The sequence below is a fragment of the Alternaria triticimaculans genome, assembly GCF_023758025.1.
Source record: "Alternaria triticimaculans strain BMP 0046 chromosome Unknown scaffold_12, whole genome shotgun sequence".
NCBI classification, from domain to species: Eukaryota; Fungi; Ascomycota; class Dothideomycetes; order Pleosporales; family Pleosporaceae; genus Alternaria; species Alternaria triticimaculans.
In genome coordinates this window covers 858,466-874,684 of record NW_026055969.1, presented here as the reverse complement: position 1 = coordinate 874,684, position 16,219 = coordinate 858,466, and the positions used below count along the sequence as shown (strand labels likewise).

The 16,219-nt window shown below is 54.7% G+C and overlaps 5 protein-coding genes across 5 annotated transcripts; 2 read left to right on the top strand and 3 right to left on the bottom strand.

The window, feature by feature from the left end:
• Positions 1-3,301: 3,301 nt before the first annotated feature.
• On the top strand, positions 3,302-6,480 carry J4E78_007827 (uncharacterized protein; the record flags this gene model as incomplete). Its single annotated transcript, XM_049368430.1, is given in 3 exon segments — positions 3,302-3,310; positions 3,326-5,244; positions 5,301-6,480. 3 exon segments carry the CDS (start codon positions 3,302-3,304, stop codon positions 6,478-6,480), a joined length of 3,108 nt encoding a protein of 1,035 aa, XP_049220084.1.
• Positions 6,481-9,832: 3,352 nt separating this feature from the next.
• Positions 9,833-10,900, bottom strand: J4E78_007826 (uncharacterized protein; the record flags this gene model as incomplete). The annotated part of the gene is made up of 3 exons (XM_049368429.1): positions 9,833-10,009; positions 10,102-10,467; positions 10,538-10,900. The coding sequence occupies 3 exons, from the start codon at positions 10,898-10,900 to the stop codon at positions 9,833-9,835; spliced, it is 906 nt and encodes a 301-aa protein (XP_049220083.1).
• A 392-nt stretch (positions 10,901-11,292) lies between these two features.
• J4E78_007825 (uncharacterized protein) lies at positions 11,293-12,414 on the bottom strand (the record flags this gene model as incomplete). The annotated part of the gene is made up of 2 exons (XM_049368428.1): positions 11,293-12,176; positions 12,225-12,414. 2 exons carry the CDS (start codon positions 12,412-12,414, stop codon positions 11,293-11,295), a joined length of 1,074 nt encoding a protein of 357 aa, XP_049220082.1.
• A 657-nt stretch (positions 12,415-13,071) lies between these two features.
• J4E78_007824 (uncharacterized protein) lies at positions 13,072-14,708 on the bottom strand (the record flags this gene model as incomplete). Its single annotated transcript, XM_049368427.1, has 3 exons — positions 13,072-14,297; positions 14,347-14,449; positions 14,526-14,708. 3 exons carry the CDS (start codon positions 14,706-14,708, stop codon positions 13,072-13,074), a joined length of 1,512 nt encoding a protein of 503 aa, XP_049220081.1.
• A 411-nt stretch (positions 14,709-15,119) lies between these two features.
• On the top strand, positions 15,120-16,127 carry NUC1 (nuclease; the record flags this gene model as incomplete). The annotated part of the gene is made up of 1 exon (XM_049368426.1): positions 15,120-16,127. The coding sequence occupies one exon, from the start codon at positions 15,120-15,122 to the stop codon at positions 16,125-16,127; it is 1,008 nt and encodes a 335-aa protein (XP_049220080.1).
• Positions 16,128-16,219: the final 92 nt, after the last annotated feature.

The following is a 16,219-nucleotide window of genomic DNA, read 5'->3' as shown; positions in this document are numbered from 1 at the left end:
TACGCATTGGCGTTCGCAACGGAGCCGTGAACCATTATGTGTGGGTGGACGATGTTGTGGATGCGGTCAATAACTAAGCTGCTGGAGGATCTGGGGAAGGTACCCAGGCGTATTAGTAGCGGCTCTCAGGCGATGCGAGTTACATTATGCACACCTCCGACCGACGTTATTCCGGTAATGCACATGGAAAACGACGGGCACATACTTTATATACTGTCGTAAGTTTCCCTGCTGTCTTGAGACTATACCACGTATTCGGACCTCCCACTGGCCGCTCATGCGGGCGCCATAGGTGTCTTCAGTAACAGTGGATAGCTTCAAGTACGTACCCAACTCTCATCCTCTTCCAGTGTCTTCATCTTTCTCGCATGAGAGCTATGGTGTGTGACAAATTTGCTGTAAGACGCTATGAGATGGCTGTCTAGGAATTCATCCGAAAAAGGGGATCTTCTAGAAGTAGTGGAGTCGGAAAACAAGGCGAGAGACGGGAAGGAGCGAGCATGATCATCAAGAATCCATTCATAGAATCTTGCCGCTTGAATCTCGGCGCAAAATCCCGTTAATCTTGAGTTTGACGAGGTGGCTTCCGTAGTGGTGTGGTGTTTAAGACCGTCGCAAAACTAGTGAGCTCCATGAGTCGCATTACTACACGTCGACCGTGGGGCAGGGTCGCTCCGAAAGACAACAGAAGATGAGGAACGGAGGTTGTGGAGCGATTGAAGTGCTGTGTTTTCGTTCAGCAGAACGACTGTTGCACGTTTATATGTCTAATAACAGCAATAGCGGAAAGAGATGAGAGGGAGTGACTTCGCCGTCGTCCGCGAGTAATAGTGTTGAATAAGCGAATCTAATGCTGCATGTAGGAGGTCAAGTCTTCAATGCATTGAAGGCAGTTACCAGCAAATCAATGTTGAGCTTGCCATTGCGCAGAAACTATTGGGCATGCGTACATGAACAGCTCCGAAAGGGGGCTTAACGATATGACAGCTCAATGACAGCTCACTGGTCAGGCAACCAGCGTTCGACAAAGGTCGTAAAGGCAGATAGTCGAATGGTTCGCGGCATGAGGCGTCTGTCACGGTGGTCACAGCTGTTATTCGCATCCACCGCGCACACTGACAGCCATTGTCAAACGTGCCTGCAAGATGATCCGTTGATGCAGCGAATCTTCAGGGCATATTTGGAGCTGGTTCAAAAGATTGTTATGGATTTCATTTACGTCGTCAGTACTTACGTACGCGTGTACGCACGGCGCTCCGTAGAAGCGAGATCGAGTATGTGCCGGCTAAAAAGGCAGGGCGATGCAGACTTTGCAACTGGTAAGGGCGGAGAAAATTCGAGTGACGAAAAATTCTTGTGCATAGCCTGTACAGAGCCTGCAGTTAGAGCACATGTATTGGCAATCTACCGCGGAAGTTGGCGTGGCCAATCCGGTAACGAATGTGCGTATTGTTCTGTGCAAGAAGATGAAAGAAAGGGTCGTTTGTGAAACCCTGGTACGAAACCATTTTGGTGCAGAGCTGTGCATGGGGTAGTTTGCCTTACCGTAGATCCGGGGGTTTGATGTGTGTGATGGACGTTGCTGGTTGAACAGTTGGGAGATGCCGCATCTTGGAAACTCATGATGACGTTCTAGCATCCACGTGCGTGCCATGTGCTGATTACGCAAAGACCCGCCTGGGGCCGGAAGATCCAGGGACCGCTATGCCTACAGCGTCGTGCGTCCGACGCGAATTTGTACAAGCTGCTCCGGAATACACACCAAGTTGACTACAGCTCAACTGTGACTGACGGTCGTGCAGGGTTCGGGTGGCAGGAGCAAGTTGCAAATCTGTCCGCAACGACGGTGCAAGTTGGTCGCCAAGAGAAGCTCCAGATACACGCCTGCGAACATAGTGTGACGCTCGCTTGCGTGACTGAAGACGACTAACCGCGCATTACACGCGGAGAAGGGTTGTTCCTGTAAGGTTCCCCTTGTGCGAGTCGCTCCTGGCAGGATTCACAGGAGGTTTCTAGAAGTGGTGTGTTTCCGAGAGATCCCAGCTGCAGGCAAACCTTGACGGAAGAGACTGACTCGGTACTGGATCCGTGACGCTGGATAGTGGACGATGGGTTTAGGAGGCAAGCAGAGCTTCTAGCGTGTCCCCTATTTAGGAGATACAGGACAGACAAGTAGGTATAGCGGACGAGGTGGAAGGCCGTCAGATTAGGGAAGAGAAGCGTCGTTTGTCATGTGTGTTCCCCCTGACGTATTGAGGCTGCATGTCTCCTAATTCGATTCAGCTCGCCAGCGCTCAAGCAGGTGTGTGGGCTGTCTCCCTACTCGGCTCGACATGGTCACGGACCGCAAGGTTGGGGATTTGCGATGCGAACGGTCTCTGGCCCGCCATCATGGGCCAACTCACGGACTGAATCGCGTGTAAAGTAAGGGCGAATGATTGACGGGGTGGCGCATGGCTGTCGCTCCCAAGGCTCCCTATTCACGCAAGCCCTGTCCGGTTGGTCGTGGCAGGGGCCCATGTGCCTCCGACGCCCCCCGTGCAGGGATGGCGCGACGTACGTGCAGCGTGCAGCGTGCAGCCATGCATCGGTGCTGCTTAGTCTTGGCTGCAAACGGGATGCTGCAGTCGTCGGGGCTGGTAGTGGAGGCCAGGTGTGATGGAAGCCAGACGGCGTGCTGCGCGATGGTGGGTGATGACCAAGGGCGGCGACGCTGCAGCTGTTTGAATTACGAAAGCTAACGGGCCGGCGCATCGCATTCTCCCCTTGTGCACAGTGCCTCGCAGACAGGCCCGTGTTGGACGGCTCGAATCGCGTCGGGCACAATACCCCGGCTAACGCAGCTTGCCGGTACCTGGTGGCTCTAACCTAAAGGTCCACCCAGCCCGCGGGCTCTTCAACGCTGCTCCGTGTGCTCTCTGGATGCTGAAACGTGCTTGAGGCGATCCCAAAGTGAGGCCTGCCCCAGCCCCGGCCCTTCCATGTCGAACGGTTTTGAACTTTGTTTGTCTGGACGCCGTCGTCCTCACCCTCCCCACAGCACACCCAAGGAGGCTTTGGATACGAATCTCTACCTGTTCCGGCAGCTGGGCGACAGATACGACACACAGGACAAGAGAGGCAAGAAGAGAGTCGAGTTGGTCGATTGAGACGTGTCGTGGAGCTCCGGGCGCTCATGTCTTTCCTAGGCCTCCGTCCGCACTCGCGCAGCAGTCACACGACGAAAGGCTTGACGTCGCACACACAACGATCGGACGCGACTCTGGTCAGCTCGCAACCGCCGCCTCGCTCGGGCAGAGGCATGGCCGGGGTCATGGACATGGAGCGGACGCGGACACGACGGGAACGAACCTTTATCGGCAGCGAGTGCTGCGTGTGTGAGGAGAACCTCGAGTACACGCTGCGGGGCGAGCGGATACTGCAGCTCTCGTGCGGCCATGTGTCGCACGAGGCGTGCTTCTACGAGTACATCCGCGAGTTCGAGTCGCAGCACTGCCCGACGTGCGATGCGACGCTGGGGCTCGACAGCAGCAGAGGGGGCAACGTGCTCGACCTTGGTAGGCAGCCCTCGCAGACGGCGGCGGGCAGGCAGGCTGATGTGCGCGCAGAGAAACTGTCGACGATTGTGCGTTCGGTGCAGCACGAGGCGCCGCCGCCGCACGCCGAGAGCCAGCGCAGCGCAGCCAACACGCCCACGCCGTGGGACAGCCAGGCTGAGCGGCCGCACGACGAGCAGCAGCAGCACCAGCAGCAGCACGGGCGGTCGCGCACCGGAAGCAACGCGTCGGCGCGATACCCGCCCACGACACACACACGGCAGCGGGACAGCAGCCACAGTCGCGACCGCGGCTCCGAGCGGGGCGCGTCGCTGTCGCTGTCACAGGCGCAGTCGCGGGCCCACGGGCGCAGCGACTCGGGCGCGACGGGGCTCGCGTCGTCGAGCGAGTATGCCGCGACGCACGACGGGCGGCGGCACGACTACGACGTGCAGTCGATGGAGACGAGCCTCAGCAGCCCGCGCGGCGGCGTGCGGAGCCCCATCCCCGCGCCCACCGTCACCGTCCGCAGCGAGTTCCCCACGCTGAGCCGGTCGCGGCAGCAGCAGAGCCTGACGTGCCTCGTCACCGTCGAGGTGGTCGAGGGCAAGTGGCGGCCCAGCCCCGACGACCTGCCGCGAGCGCCGCCGCCGCTGCCGCCGCTCGCCAGCGTGGCCGAGAGCGATTACGAGCGCTCCAAGTCGCCCGCGCCGCCGTACGAGCCGGCGGCGCTGCTCGACGACATGACCGAAGACCTGCACGCCCGCGTCGACAACTGGCACGGCCTCGACTTCTCGCGCTTCGGCAAGCTGCGCCTCCATGGCCACATCCGCGTCGGCAAGGACCGCCAGTCGTGGCAGGAGCTCGAGTGCTACCTCTTCTCCGAGATGCTCATCTGCGTCAAGGAGAAGAAGACGCCGCCCCTCACCAAGACAAAGTGCACCCTCAAGGGCTCCATCCTCATCAAGAAGCACCTCAACCACGTCGAGCACGCGCCCGACAGCCTCGTCCTGACCCTCAGCCTCTCCGTCGCCGAGCTGCCCGCCTTCCACCTGCAGTTCCACGACCGCAGCCAGCTCGACCTCTGGCGCCGCGCCCTCATGGACATCCGCCTCGACTTCCCCACCGCCGCCCGCCTGCCCGACTACGACCACGACAACTCGGGCCCCGACGACGACGACTACCGCCGCCCCAAGCGCCTCTCCTCCATCAACTCGTCCTACGGCGCCGCCAGGTCCACCATGACCGCCCCGACCGAGTACAGCGCCCCGCGCGCCGCCGTGCCCGAGCCGCGCCCCCCGCCCTCGATCCACGTGCCCGTCGACATTGTCGTCGTCATCCCCGTATCCTCCTCCATGCAGGGCTTGAAGATCAACCTGCTCCGCGACACCCTGCGCTTCCTGGTCCACAACCTGGGCGAGCGCGACCGCATGGGCCTCGTCACCTTCGGCTCCAGCGGCGGTGGTGTCCCCATCGTCGGCATGACGAGCAAGGCGTGGAGAGACTGGCCCAAGGTGCTCGATTCCATCCGCCCCGTCGGCCAGAAGAGCCTGCGCGCAGACGTCGTCGACGGTGCCAATGTCGCCATGGATCTGCTCATGCAGCGCAAGTCCAGCAACCCCCTCTCCAGCATCCTGCTCATCAGCGATTCCTCCACCTCCGATGCTGAAAGCGTCGACTTTGTCATCTCCCGCGCCGAGGCTGCCAAGTCCGTAGCCCCTTCCTCCCACAAATCCGCGCAACCACTGCTAACACGTAATCCAGGGTCTCCATCCACTCCTTCGGTCTAGGACTGACACACAAGCCCGATACCATGATTGAACTTTCTACCCGCACCAAGGCTTCGTACACGTACGTCAAAGACTGGATGATGCTGCGTGAGTGTGCAGCTGGCTGTCTCGGCTCCCTCCAGACTACCTCGCATCAAAACGTCAAACTCAAGCTACGACTACCCGAAGGCTCTCCTGCCAAGTTTGTCAAGATCAGCGGCGCCCTACAGATTACAAAACGAGCCACCGGACGAGACGCCGAAGCCGCGTTGGGTGACCTGCGATTTGGCGACAAGCGAGACATTTTGGTCCAACTAGCCATTGCACCAGACACCGGCTCACCAGAACAGCTTCCTCAGGACCCTTGGGAGTCGATTGTGTCTGGCCTTGAGGCTCTCGGTGGACCGCTCGACCAGGACGACTCACGCACACTCAGCGTTGAAGAAGTGCCGCTGATCCAGGCAGACCTGACGTACGGTGACATCCTACGCGAAGGGTCTTTGTCACATTTACCACGCCCGTCGTTACTCGCCATCACTCTGCTACCGTCAGGGCCAAAGAAGAGCCCGACTGGAAGACCACCAACACCTCCCATCCCACCTCATCCTCACGTCGTGCAGCGACGCATGGAATTGCTCACCTCAGACATGCTGACACGCGCATTGACGCTTGTTTCGCGTGGGCAACACGACCGCGCACACCACCTTCTCAAGGAAACGCGCAGTATTCTAAAAGGACTCGGAAAAGGAGGTCTGCCACCACTTCCACCTCCAGGTCACCGACGCAACGAACCATCCAGTGCAGCAGGCAGCACTGGATCCGCATCACCGACATTGCACAGTACCAGTGGCGACTTGCGTGCGCGAACGCCCTCGCCTCATGCGGATAGCCCCTTTACTCCTGCAGCAGGCATTGATGTCAGAACCATGTATGCGCTTGACGCAGAACTCGAGTCCAGTCTCGAGTGGATCAACCACCCTGCTGTCTTCGGTAGGGATTCGCGAAAGGCCGTGTTGCAGGCAATCGGTGTCATCTCATCCCAGCGCGCGTACACTTTCCGCTCGCCCTCGGAATCTCTCTGGGCAGAGCGCATTGCTGGTGTCAAGCGCCTATCCGAACGCGCACGCGACTGGCGCGAAACCGGCGACCAAGAAGCCTTGATGGAGGAGAATTAATTGCGCGCAACGACTCTTCGATCTCTTCGCATTTGCTTGCATATACCCTGTATCATAGCGCATCACTCTTTGGTATCATGTTTCCTTGCTTCCATTCACGGCCATATCTTTCTTTTTGGCGATTTCACTGTTAGAGCTGTCATCGGGCTCATCCCACTTGAGACGTCTTGTTTCTCTTTGTTTCTCTTATTGGGTTTACGATACCAACACGGGTCTATATCTCCTTGCATTGGGTGGACCTCCTGGATTTGCAAAAGTAGGACTTGGGCGTCGCTCTCACCACATCTATGCTTTAGAGAGCACCACAGCCGCTTGGCGATTGATTGGCTACACATATGCACTTAGACGCACGAATATCACATCCGTACCATACTCCGTACCGTACTGCATCTGCTACGCTACTTGGGTAAACCGCAACGTTCACGTATGCTCAATAGCTATACCGGGTACAACCACCCGCAGCTTGTGCTAACCCCTGAAATTGCATCACCCGTGTGTCTTTTAACACGCTGATTGCTGTAAGGGTCAGTCTACACTTGGTCAAGGCAGTCTTGGAACTCCACTGCGGTGAGTTCCGATGGTGGACGCCATGGCTACGAACAAAAGCCGGCAGAGCTACTTCTTCGGTGCGTTCGGGTGCATTACCCCTCACCTTAATCCAGTACCGTTATATATCTATAAGTTTGCAACTATACATCCATACAAGCATTGTTCATCTCGGCATGCAAGGATTCCTACCGCGACTTTGTGCACAAAGATATGCAGCGGACAAGAGCGTTCTTGACCGCATAAATGCGACATTGTTGCTGTGTGCGCTCGGGTCTCTGTCTCAGACTGCCAACGACCACCTGAAACTCCCAGCCGACAGCTCGCTTGGGCGCCAAATGCAATTGGTTTTGTCTTACTGGAACGAGAACGGTGCAGCTACACAAGTCAAAGGTGAAATCGAGGCCTGCATATTGATGCATGGGCTCAGGCAGTCAGTTTATCGTTCGCAATCGGCGAATCCTGCCTGCTGCGGTAACAAATCTTTGCGCTGTACGGTCATGCACGCTGATTTGCGAGCCAAACGATAGAGCACAGGCACCCAGAGCAGTGGGTTGTACCTGACGTGTACCGGCTTCCGTCTTCTTACGCGCCTATCGCACCTGCCATCCGTTGTGAAGGCCTGTTGACGTCAAGCCCTGGAACAAGCCAAGTGCCAACTACTCACCCCACTGTCTAGATGTCCCACTCCTTCTTCTCTTTTCTTCAACAATAACCCGTCACATGCTCCCCAAACGGCACATGCTGAGGTAAACGGCGATGCAGTACTGCCGAAATGACCAGGATGCGAAACGTGTCCTTCCCGTCGCCCCTACTGGCAAATGTCGGCTGTGTCCAAGACGACTTTGTCAGACCTGGGAACATCAACGGATTCCTCTGTGGCTGTAGTACACCATGCAATATATCAAGTCTTATTCTGGTGCAGCATCTACAAACGCCTACTCATGCTGCGATTCAAGGGCCACGGCAAGACGCAGGAACCGGTCTTAATTGAGAGGGGCGCGGCGTGGACGAATGCCGCGGAGACATACCGGCTACATCCTGCATGTCGCTGCAGATACAGATGCGGCTGCAGGTGCATCTGTCCCGCTGTAAGACCTTGCTGGCTACATCGAGTATCCCCGGTGTCCATCAGGTTAAGACGCCCAAAAAGCAAACAACATCAGTACCTAGTCCATGGATATAGATCGCGTTCCGACAAGCCAATGAACTCTCATCCCAGTTGACAAGATATGCTAATGTCAAACAGTAATCACTCCCAGGTCGCCTCTCAACCCACGTTTGATCGCTCGTCGCATTGCACAAGGGGCAGCACAGTCTCGATGTCGCTGCGATTGTAGCCATTGGCGGCTCGTCAAACTTTCCCCACTTGCTGGGAAATGCCCAACTTTTGCAAGCCCTTCGCATCTTGACGCACGTGCGAGACCCTAAGGTGGTGTTGGGTGGACCGATGGCATTTCCTTTGCGAGGCGAGCGGGCGGGACTTCGGTTCGATCATTCTCAGCCACATCTCGTTGACAAGGGTATGTAGATGCATGTTACGAATACGCTTACCAAACGGCTATTCCGGTGTAGTTCTACACTGGAGATCATGCTGACATGGGTCTTTAGGCGAGTCTGAAATCCAAAGCTGCATCGACGGTTGGGCTCTGTATGGCCCATAGCCCGCCATACAGGTAAAATAACGTGCTCTTAATGTGGAAGTGATGTCGCAGGATTGCCGATGCTGATTCTTGTTAGACTGTGACTGTTGGTAGCTGACCACGCAGATCCGACGTGCCGTGATCGTGAAGAGGCGGTGTTCTCGACAATATTGCTTTGCTCCGCACTTTCCTTCTTCATGGCCACACACTGGAGCGCATCACCGCTGCCGATCAGACCTATCGCGCTATCGTGGGACCTATGCAGCGGCCATCGAGATAGATCCATAATTCTCCCGCAAACCCAGCGCTGGAACCATTCCGTCAAAAGCAATACTTTCGGCCCGCAGACCAAGTTTACAACTGTGGCATGAGCGCCGTTTTGCCGGAGGCTAAGTCCAAGTGCCAGGTGTGGAGAGGGGCAAGACTCCGTGGTCCGCGCAAAAGCAAGCAACAGCTGAAGGACTGGGATAAGCGGGGTAATCGCAAGAGCGCATATCAAATTACATCATAGCCAGCAAGAAAAAGCATGGCGTCGTGTGAGTGTGCGTGTGTGCCAGAACTCAACATATCCACCCTTTGTCACACCGATATGCACATTTATACACAAACGGCGAAGATTACTTGCAAAACAAATGTTGACGACTGTGTGCGCATCATACTTTGTATGCAGCTAGAACATGTGGAAAGATGCAAGGTCTCATCTTTGCCTTGTTGGTAAGCCAGACACCCAATGGCGCACGTGCTATTACTTATCCCTACAGTATTTATCTTGCTTAGAGCGGCTATATGGGACCATCAGATCTTTGCGATGAAGCCTATAAGGACCATTAATCGTTTGTGCTTGTAACATGCATCTGTTCCGATGCTCAACATAAACTGGGTTGGTATTTTTGTGTATTGACCTAATGCCCTCTATACGCAAGCATCAACATCACAAATCAACTACATAGCCTTTCTCTCTGTCGAGACACACTACATCCGTCGGCGTTACGGTAATGGGGTCGGTGCGGATAGAATAATAGATGCGCGCAAATAGCTAATGCGTCCGTGTCATGATATCAGTTTGCTACCTAGCCACCCAGTCGAAATACTTCCAAGGTTTGATTCAACAAGGTCTATCCAACATCCAACATGCATAACCCAAAGCCCTCGTCCCAAAAGCTCTACTTGCTATACTCATTTACAAAACGAATAACAGACTCGTAAACCTCTTTCGGATTGGATGCGCTCAAGAAGTGCTGGCCGCCTTCGATAACCTCCAATTTGGCATTCGGCGAGTTCATGAAGAGTTTCATCTCCTCTTTGGCGTTCGCGACCGAATAAACAACATCGCTAGTTCCCTGTGACGACAGTCAGTTGCGAAATCACCCTAGAGAACACATCCGCAATGAGACCAACGTTGTCATGAAAAGAAAAGCATCCATCCACTTACATGCAACCGCAAAACCGGACACAGCACATCGCTCAAGCGCATATGCAATCCGTCCCGATCTCTAAGATTAATTGCACACATCCTGATCCTTCGACGTCCTTCGTCGCCTTGATAATTATTCTTAATCTCATCAATCCAGAAGGCGCGGACGTCTTCGGGACAGTCCTCCTTCCCCAAGCCCACGTCGATGAGGAAGTTGCAGAAATCTGTGCTGGGTACAAAGTTTGGCGTAGGCTCATTGGATTCGGTGCCGAATTCGCCGGTGATGCGGTCAGCGAGGGGGTCAACGGCGTGCCAACAGCCTAGATCGCGAGAACGAGGGGACTCATAGTCTAAGGATGTTCCAAGAGGTACTATGCCAAGGATCTTGGTAGTTCCTCTGTCAATATCTGGTAGAGTGCGTCACAAATCATTAGACATGGCGTGTGTCGCTTACCTTTTCCGGCGCCAAAAGTGCCATTCGTACCGTCACCCATCCTCCCTGGCTCGTCCCTAATACAAAAGCTTTCTTCACACCCAGCTTCTCCATAACCTGCAGATTCATCATCGCAGTATCCCAGTACGTCCAGTTCTCAGTCTTTGCGCGCGTTTGTCCATGACCCAATAGCTCGATCGCTACCAGATTCATCACCGATGTAAGTGTTTCGCTCGTGTATGCATCACGATAGAGCTCCGAGGACGTAGCGAAGGAGTTTATCAAGATGAGGGTGGGTTTGGAGGCGTCCACGGGACCGGAGGTTTGGTAGGCAGCTGTTATGCCGCCGAGGTGGGGGACGTCAATGGTTTTGGTGTTTGGCATGATGCACAGCGAGAAAGTGTACTGTCTTTCGAGTATGGGCGGTTGGTGATCATAGTTGCGAGTCGTGAGGCTGATGTTGTCGTGTGAATTTGCAACGACGTCACATGTCGATCCTGTGGGGAACGTTCGGGCCGGGGGGGGGGTAGGTTATTTCCTTATTTGGGATAACATAGTGATGCGTTTACAAATCATCACACAATATAGGTATGAAGAGATGCGAGTGTCTTAGGATGTTATCATTTGGTCGGCGGAGCGGCAATTCTGTTGAAACGCAACATGAGAAACGCACATAAAGTGCCGCAAGAGCATATCATCAACGGTAAATCTTTGCAAGAGAATGTAAATGTTTGCCTTCAGACGTATAAAGCTATGTTGCTGTGCATATTGCTTGCTTAGTTCTCCAGAACATACCTATACCTCGCTTTTCCTGCCTCCATGTCCACAACCGCGGTGTTAGCATCCTTCATTGGTCTCTTCTGGATCCATGGCTTGATCTTCTTCTCAGCCGCCAACTCCAACATCTCCTTGATCTCCCATGGGGCACCGATGCCAGAGCCTCCAACCTTGAGTCCACCAGAAAGAAGCGTGAAGGCGTTGATGGGAGGTAGCTCTCCGCCGTCCGGTGCTCCAACTTGGATGAAAGTACCATGAGTCTTGAGCAAACTAAGATAGCCATCTAGAGGCATCTTGGCGCTGGAAACGGTGCATACAATGAGATCGAGCGTTTGTGCGTTGTGCTTGGCCCAATCCTTATCTTCGTCAGTGGAAACGTAGAGGTCAGCGCCTAGCTTGAGAACGTCATCGCGCTTCTCAGCCTTGCGGCTTATACCGACGACCTTGTCTGCACCCAGGGCTTTGGCAAAGAGAACACCGAAATGACCTAAGCCCCCTACTCCAACAATTCCGACAGTTTTGCCAGGACCACAGCCATAACGCTTCAACGGAGAGTAGACGGTGATTCCGCCGCAAAGCATCGGTGCAGCATCCGCACTATCCAAGCCGTCAGGGATACTTAGGACGAAGTGTCCGTTTGTGCGGTTGTGTGTGGCGTATCCACCATAGCTTTTGCCCTCGTCGCGTGGGTAGATGGAGCCATAAGTGTTTACTGTCTCGCGATGGCAATGGTTCTCGATGCCGTTCGAGCAGTCGGGACAGTCTGGTTGAAGGCATGAGCGTGCTTGCGCGCCGACACCAACACGGTCGCCCTGCTTGACGTGCTTGACGTTCTTGCCAACCTTGACGGCTTTGCCAATGATCTCGTGACCGACGACGCAGGCTAATAACCATCAGTACGGTGAAGCAGTTGACACAGTCTGTAACATACGATATGGTGTAGGGCCCCAGCCAGATTTCAACATGTGCAAGTCTGATCCACAGATACCGCAGTGAGAGATCTCAATGTCAACATCGTCTTCGGTCCACTTTTTGGGTTCAAATTGACCCCACTCCATCTTTCCCTTGACACTCTCCTCGTCCTTGCCGAGCCATCCTTGGAATTTCGTGTCTGTCGCCATTGTGTAGTTCGTATTGTTGTAAGCGTACGTGCTCGATGTTGGTGTTGGTGTTGTTGTTGTAGTTGTAGTGGGATGTTTGGCCGCACCATCCGTGCACAAACACTTATATATCAGCAACGACCGTTAACTCCGTGGACATTCCGATATGACGTTCACTATGAGCCTGGCCCGTCTAGAAGAGCCTCAAGGCAGCCTATGCAGGCGGACTGCGGAACTGAGCTATTCTGGTTGGTCCCATCGTCACTCTCATGAGCGCCCATTGGCTACCTTCGCCATCATAGACCTTTACGCGTACTTGTACTGCGGGGACAGTACCGGTTTCGTTTACTGATGCTGTGCGTCATCAGTTGAAAAATTATCCACCGCGTAGATAGCGGGAGTGAGGGCTTCTCCTATTGGTCGCGTGCCTTGCGCTAATGCGACCGCCGATGGATATCGGGCCACTGCCAAAGATTGTCGGCGGACCGACTGATGCAGACCGATGACAATGCACCGGGGTCTGGTGATATCGGGGTTAAACGCGGAGAATGCAACTCTGAGGGCGGTTGCATCGTGTCACGGAGATGACTGGATGCCGAAGTTGTATGGAGTCTATGGAGTCGTTGCAGTGTGAGGATCACATGGGAATGTGCAACAAGATAATCAGTGTATCATTTGTTACCTCAAACGTTGGAACTTGTCTTCTTCAGCCATTGTCTTGTCGACACGTTCAATCGTTTCGGCGTCATATACTTCCTCTAAGCTTTTTTGCCCTTTTAACACTTCCCTCTCATGCTTTGTTGCCTCTTCTTTCGTCATAAGAACCAAGTCCTTCATCTGGAGATGACTATTCTTCTGACCCGGTGTTCTCTCATCAACAAAACTCAGAGCTGGCTTAGTCCATCGTGTCAATACTAGGCGTGTAGACAACCCACTGATGATACTTCGGCCATGGTATACTTCTTCTACTAGATAGCCCACATCATCTTGTGTTATGGGAATCTTGAGACCCAGTGGGTCCTCGCTGAAGAGTGCACGTGCCAGTCTTTCTTCGGCACCTTGGAGAGCACCTAAAATTCCGTCGTACATCTTGTCGCGTGACTTGGCTGGCAAGTATTCGTGAGGGTAGCCAGATATGGAAAGGATGACATGATTCGCAACTGCGAGACCGAAGATGGCTGGCATAGTACCCAAAACTGGCAAGATTCGTACCCGGAAATCTGCAAGAACACCAAGCTCTCCCACGTTGCCTTTCGCAAATTCTTCTTCGGAGAGAGGTTGGAGCTCAGCCTTCCCTGGGCCTGGCCTTTCTGTAGAGTAGACAACTGGTATGCCGTCCTTGACACCCTTCAAGCGTAGCTTTCGCCTTGTAGACTTTGACAACGGGTCGTCTGTACTTGTGGAGATGTCGCCAATGAATATTCGTGTAGGATCAGACTTGCATCCTGCACCCATGGAAGATATGACCTTGATGTTATTCATGTAACAGTATGCCAGAAGTGCAACCTTGCTGTCAATGTTGTCGATAGCGTCGATAACAAAATCCGGCTGCTGATGGTTCATGGGTGCTAGCTGAGCTGCAGCAGTATGCTCGGCAAAGAGTTCATTTCGGCATTCGAAATGGGTCCAGGGTGTGATTTGTTCGAGTCGTTTGCGGAGGCAGTGAACCTTGGGCGTTCCGACATCTGCTAGTGTAGCAACTGCATGCCGATTGAGCGAAGACAGCGTGACCTGGTCAAAGTCGATAAGCCTAAGTTTGGAGCATCCTGAGCGAGCGAGGGCGGCCGTAGCATGTGATCCGACGCCTCCGCATCCGACTACAATTACGAAGGCATTCCTTAGCTTGGCGATTCCAGGATCTGTGAGAAAGACTCTATTTCTTGCGAGTTGTTCAAGGATGAGATCTGGTGCACTAGTCAGAGTTGAACTGGCATTTCATGAAAGAATCAATACCGTCGTCGTAGTCACCTTTCCTTGCCCTTGCGGCTAATGCCATACTCCGCTCATCTTCCTTGCTTGGGGCGAAGACGTTGGAAGCAGCACCATATTCGGTCAGCTGGGTGATGTTAGCGAGTATTTAGGTGTCAGCTCGATGATCGAGTATGCAGCCGATTCGATATTCGGGTACTCACTCTGGACGCGCGATGTTCGTCACTGACGTCTGGAATCGATGCCTTCAGATCGGCTACCCTTGTCAAGCGCCGAGCTTTCTGAAAACCTAGAATCGCACTGCCCACGACAAAGCCTGACACGGCTGCAGTTGTGATGAGCTGAGCATTGTGAGACTCAGTTGCTCGCGACAGCCAGGAAGGCATTTTAGCGGGTTGACGTCACACTTTATGCGATGATGTCCTCAATGCAGATCCACATAGCCGTCTATGTACAGTAGAAGAAACAGAAACGAAGAGGGCTGCGCATGTACTGGGAACCCGTAAAACGGCCGGACTTGATGATTTGTATGTGGTGTCGAATATGCATGCAGGTGCGGCTGTCAAGACTAGCGTGCATGCGGTAAGCGCCAAACCCTCGTCGTCAAAAATGCAGATGACCATTAGGGAGCAGGCGCCAGCGAACCAGACGAGCACGGGTAGACGCGTTCTGAGACATCCCTCACGCGCCGTAAAGGACGCCGAAGCCGTGGGAGTCGCTCTCTGGCTCACGAGGGGCATTCCCATCACCTCCGACGACCAACAACCCACGTCTCGGAAGACGGAACAAGATTCATCATGTCCAAACTCACATTGGGTTTGATAGCTGCTGGTGGTGCAGCTGCAGGAGCTGCAGCGACTGCAGCGCTTTACTCTGCAAAGAAGGATGGCCCTCCGTCTGCACCATCCGTCACCACGACTACGACGACAACCATAGCTGGGCCCGGCCGGCCAGCGCCTGTACCCTCGGTCCCTGCCACGCCGTCGCCCGCTGTGGCTGTGGCTGCCCGGAGAGCAGTCGTAGACCCCAACGGTCTCTTCCAATATGGGTTCCCGGGCCCAGTCAACGATCTCCGCCCTGCCGCCTCCCTCACATCAAGTTACGACCGACGAACACGAAACCCCGCATGGGTCGCCGAGCACATTACGCCCGAGTCGCTAGCCAACAGCAACGCGGACAGGAAACACAGCGTGTTTGTAGAAGACGTGACGATCCCCGAGATGTTCCGTGCAAAGCTGAAGGACTACTTCCGCTCTGGCTACGATAGGGGGCATCAAGTCCCTGCTGCAGATGCCAAGTGGAGCCAGGAAGCCATGGACGATACTTTTGCGTTGAGCAACATGTGTCCGCAAGTGGGCGACGGCTTCAACCGCGACTACTGGGCGCATTTCGAGGACTTCTGCCGGAGGCTCACACACTCGTACCCCTCGGTCCGCATCGTAACCGGCCCTCTGTATCTCCCCAAGCGCGAGGCCGACGGCAAATGGCGAGTGTCATATGAAGTCATCGGCTCACCACCCAACGTGGCTGTGCCTACACATTTCTACAAGGTCATCTTCGCCGAAGACGGGAAGCTGGGGGGCAAGGTGGCGCTGGGTGCTTTTGTGCTGCCGAATGCCGTCATTCCCAGCCACAAACCGTTGACGGATTTTGAAGTACCGGTCGAGGCGGTGGAGAGGGCTAGTGGACTGGAATTTGCGACTAAGCTCACGCCAGAGAGGAAGAAGAGGTTGTGCCAGGAGGTCAATTGCAGTGTCATTGTAAAGGAGTATGCGCAGAGGCAGAAGACGTTTGCGAAGAAATAGGCTTCCAAGCCATGACGAGATGTTATTCATGGTACAGTGTATAGTACATTGTGGTCCTCCGCGGTGTTGTAATGTCGTGATGGCGCAGTCCA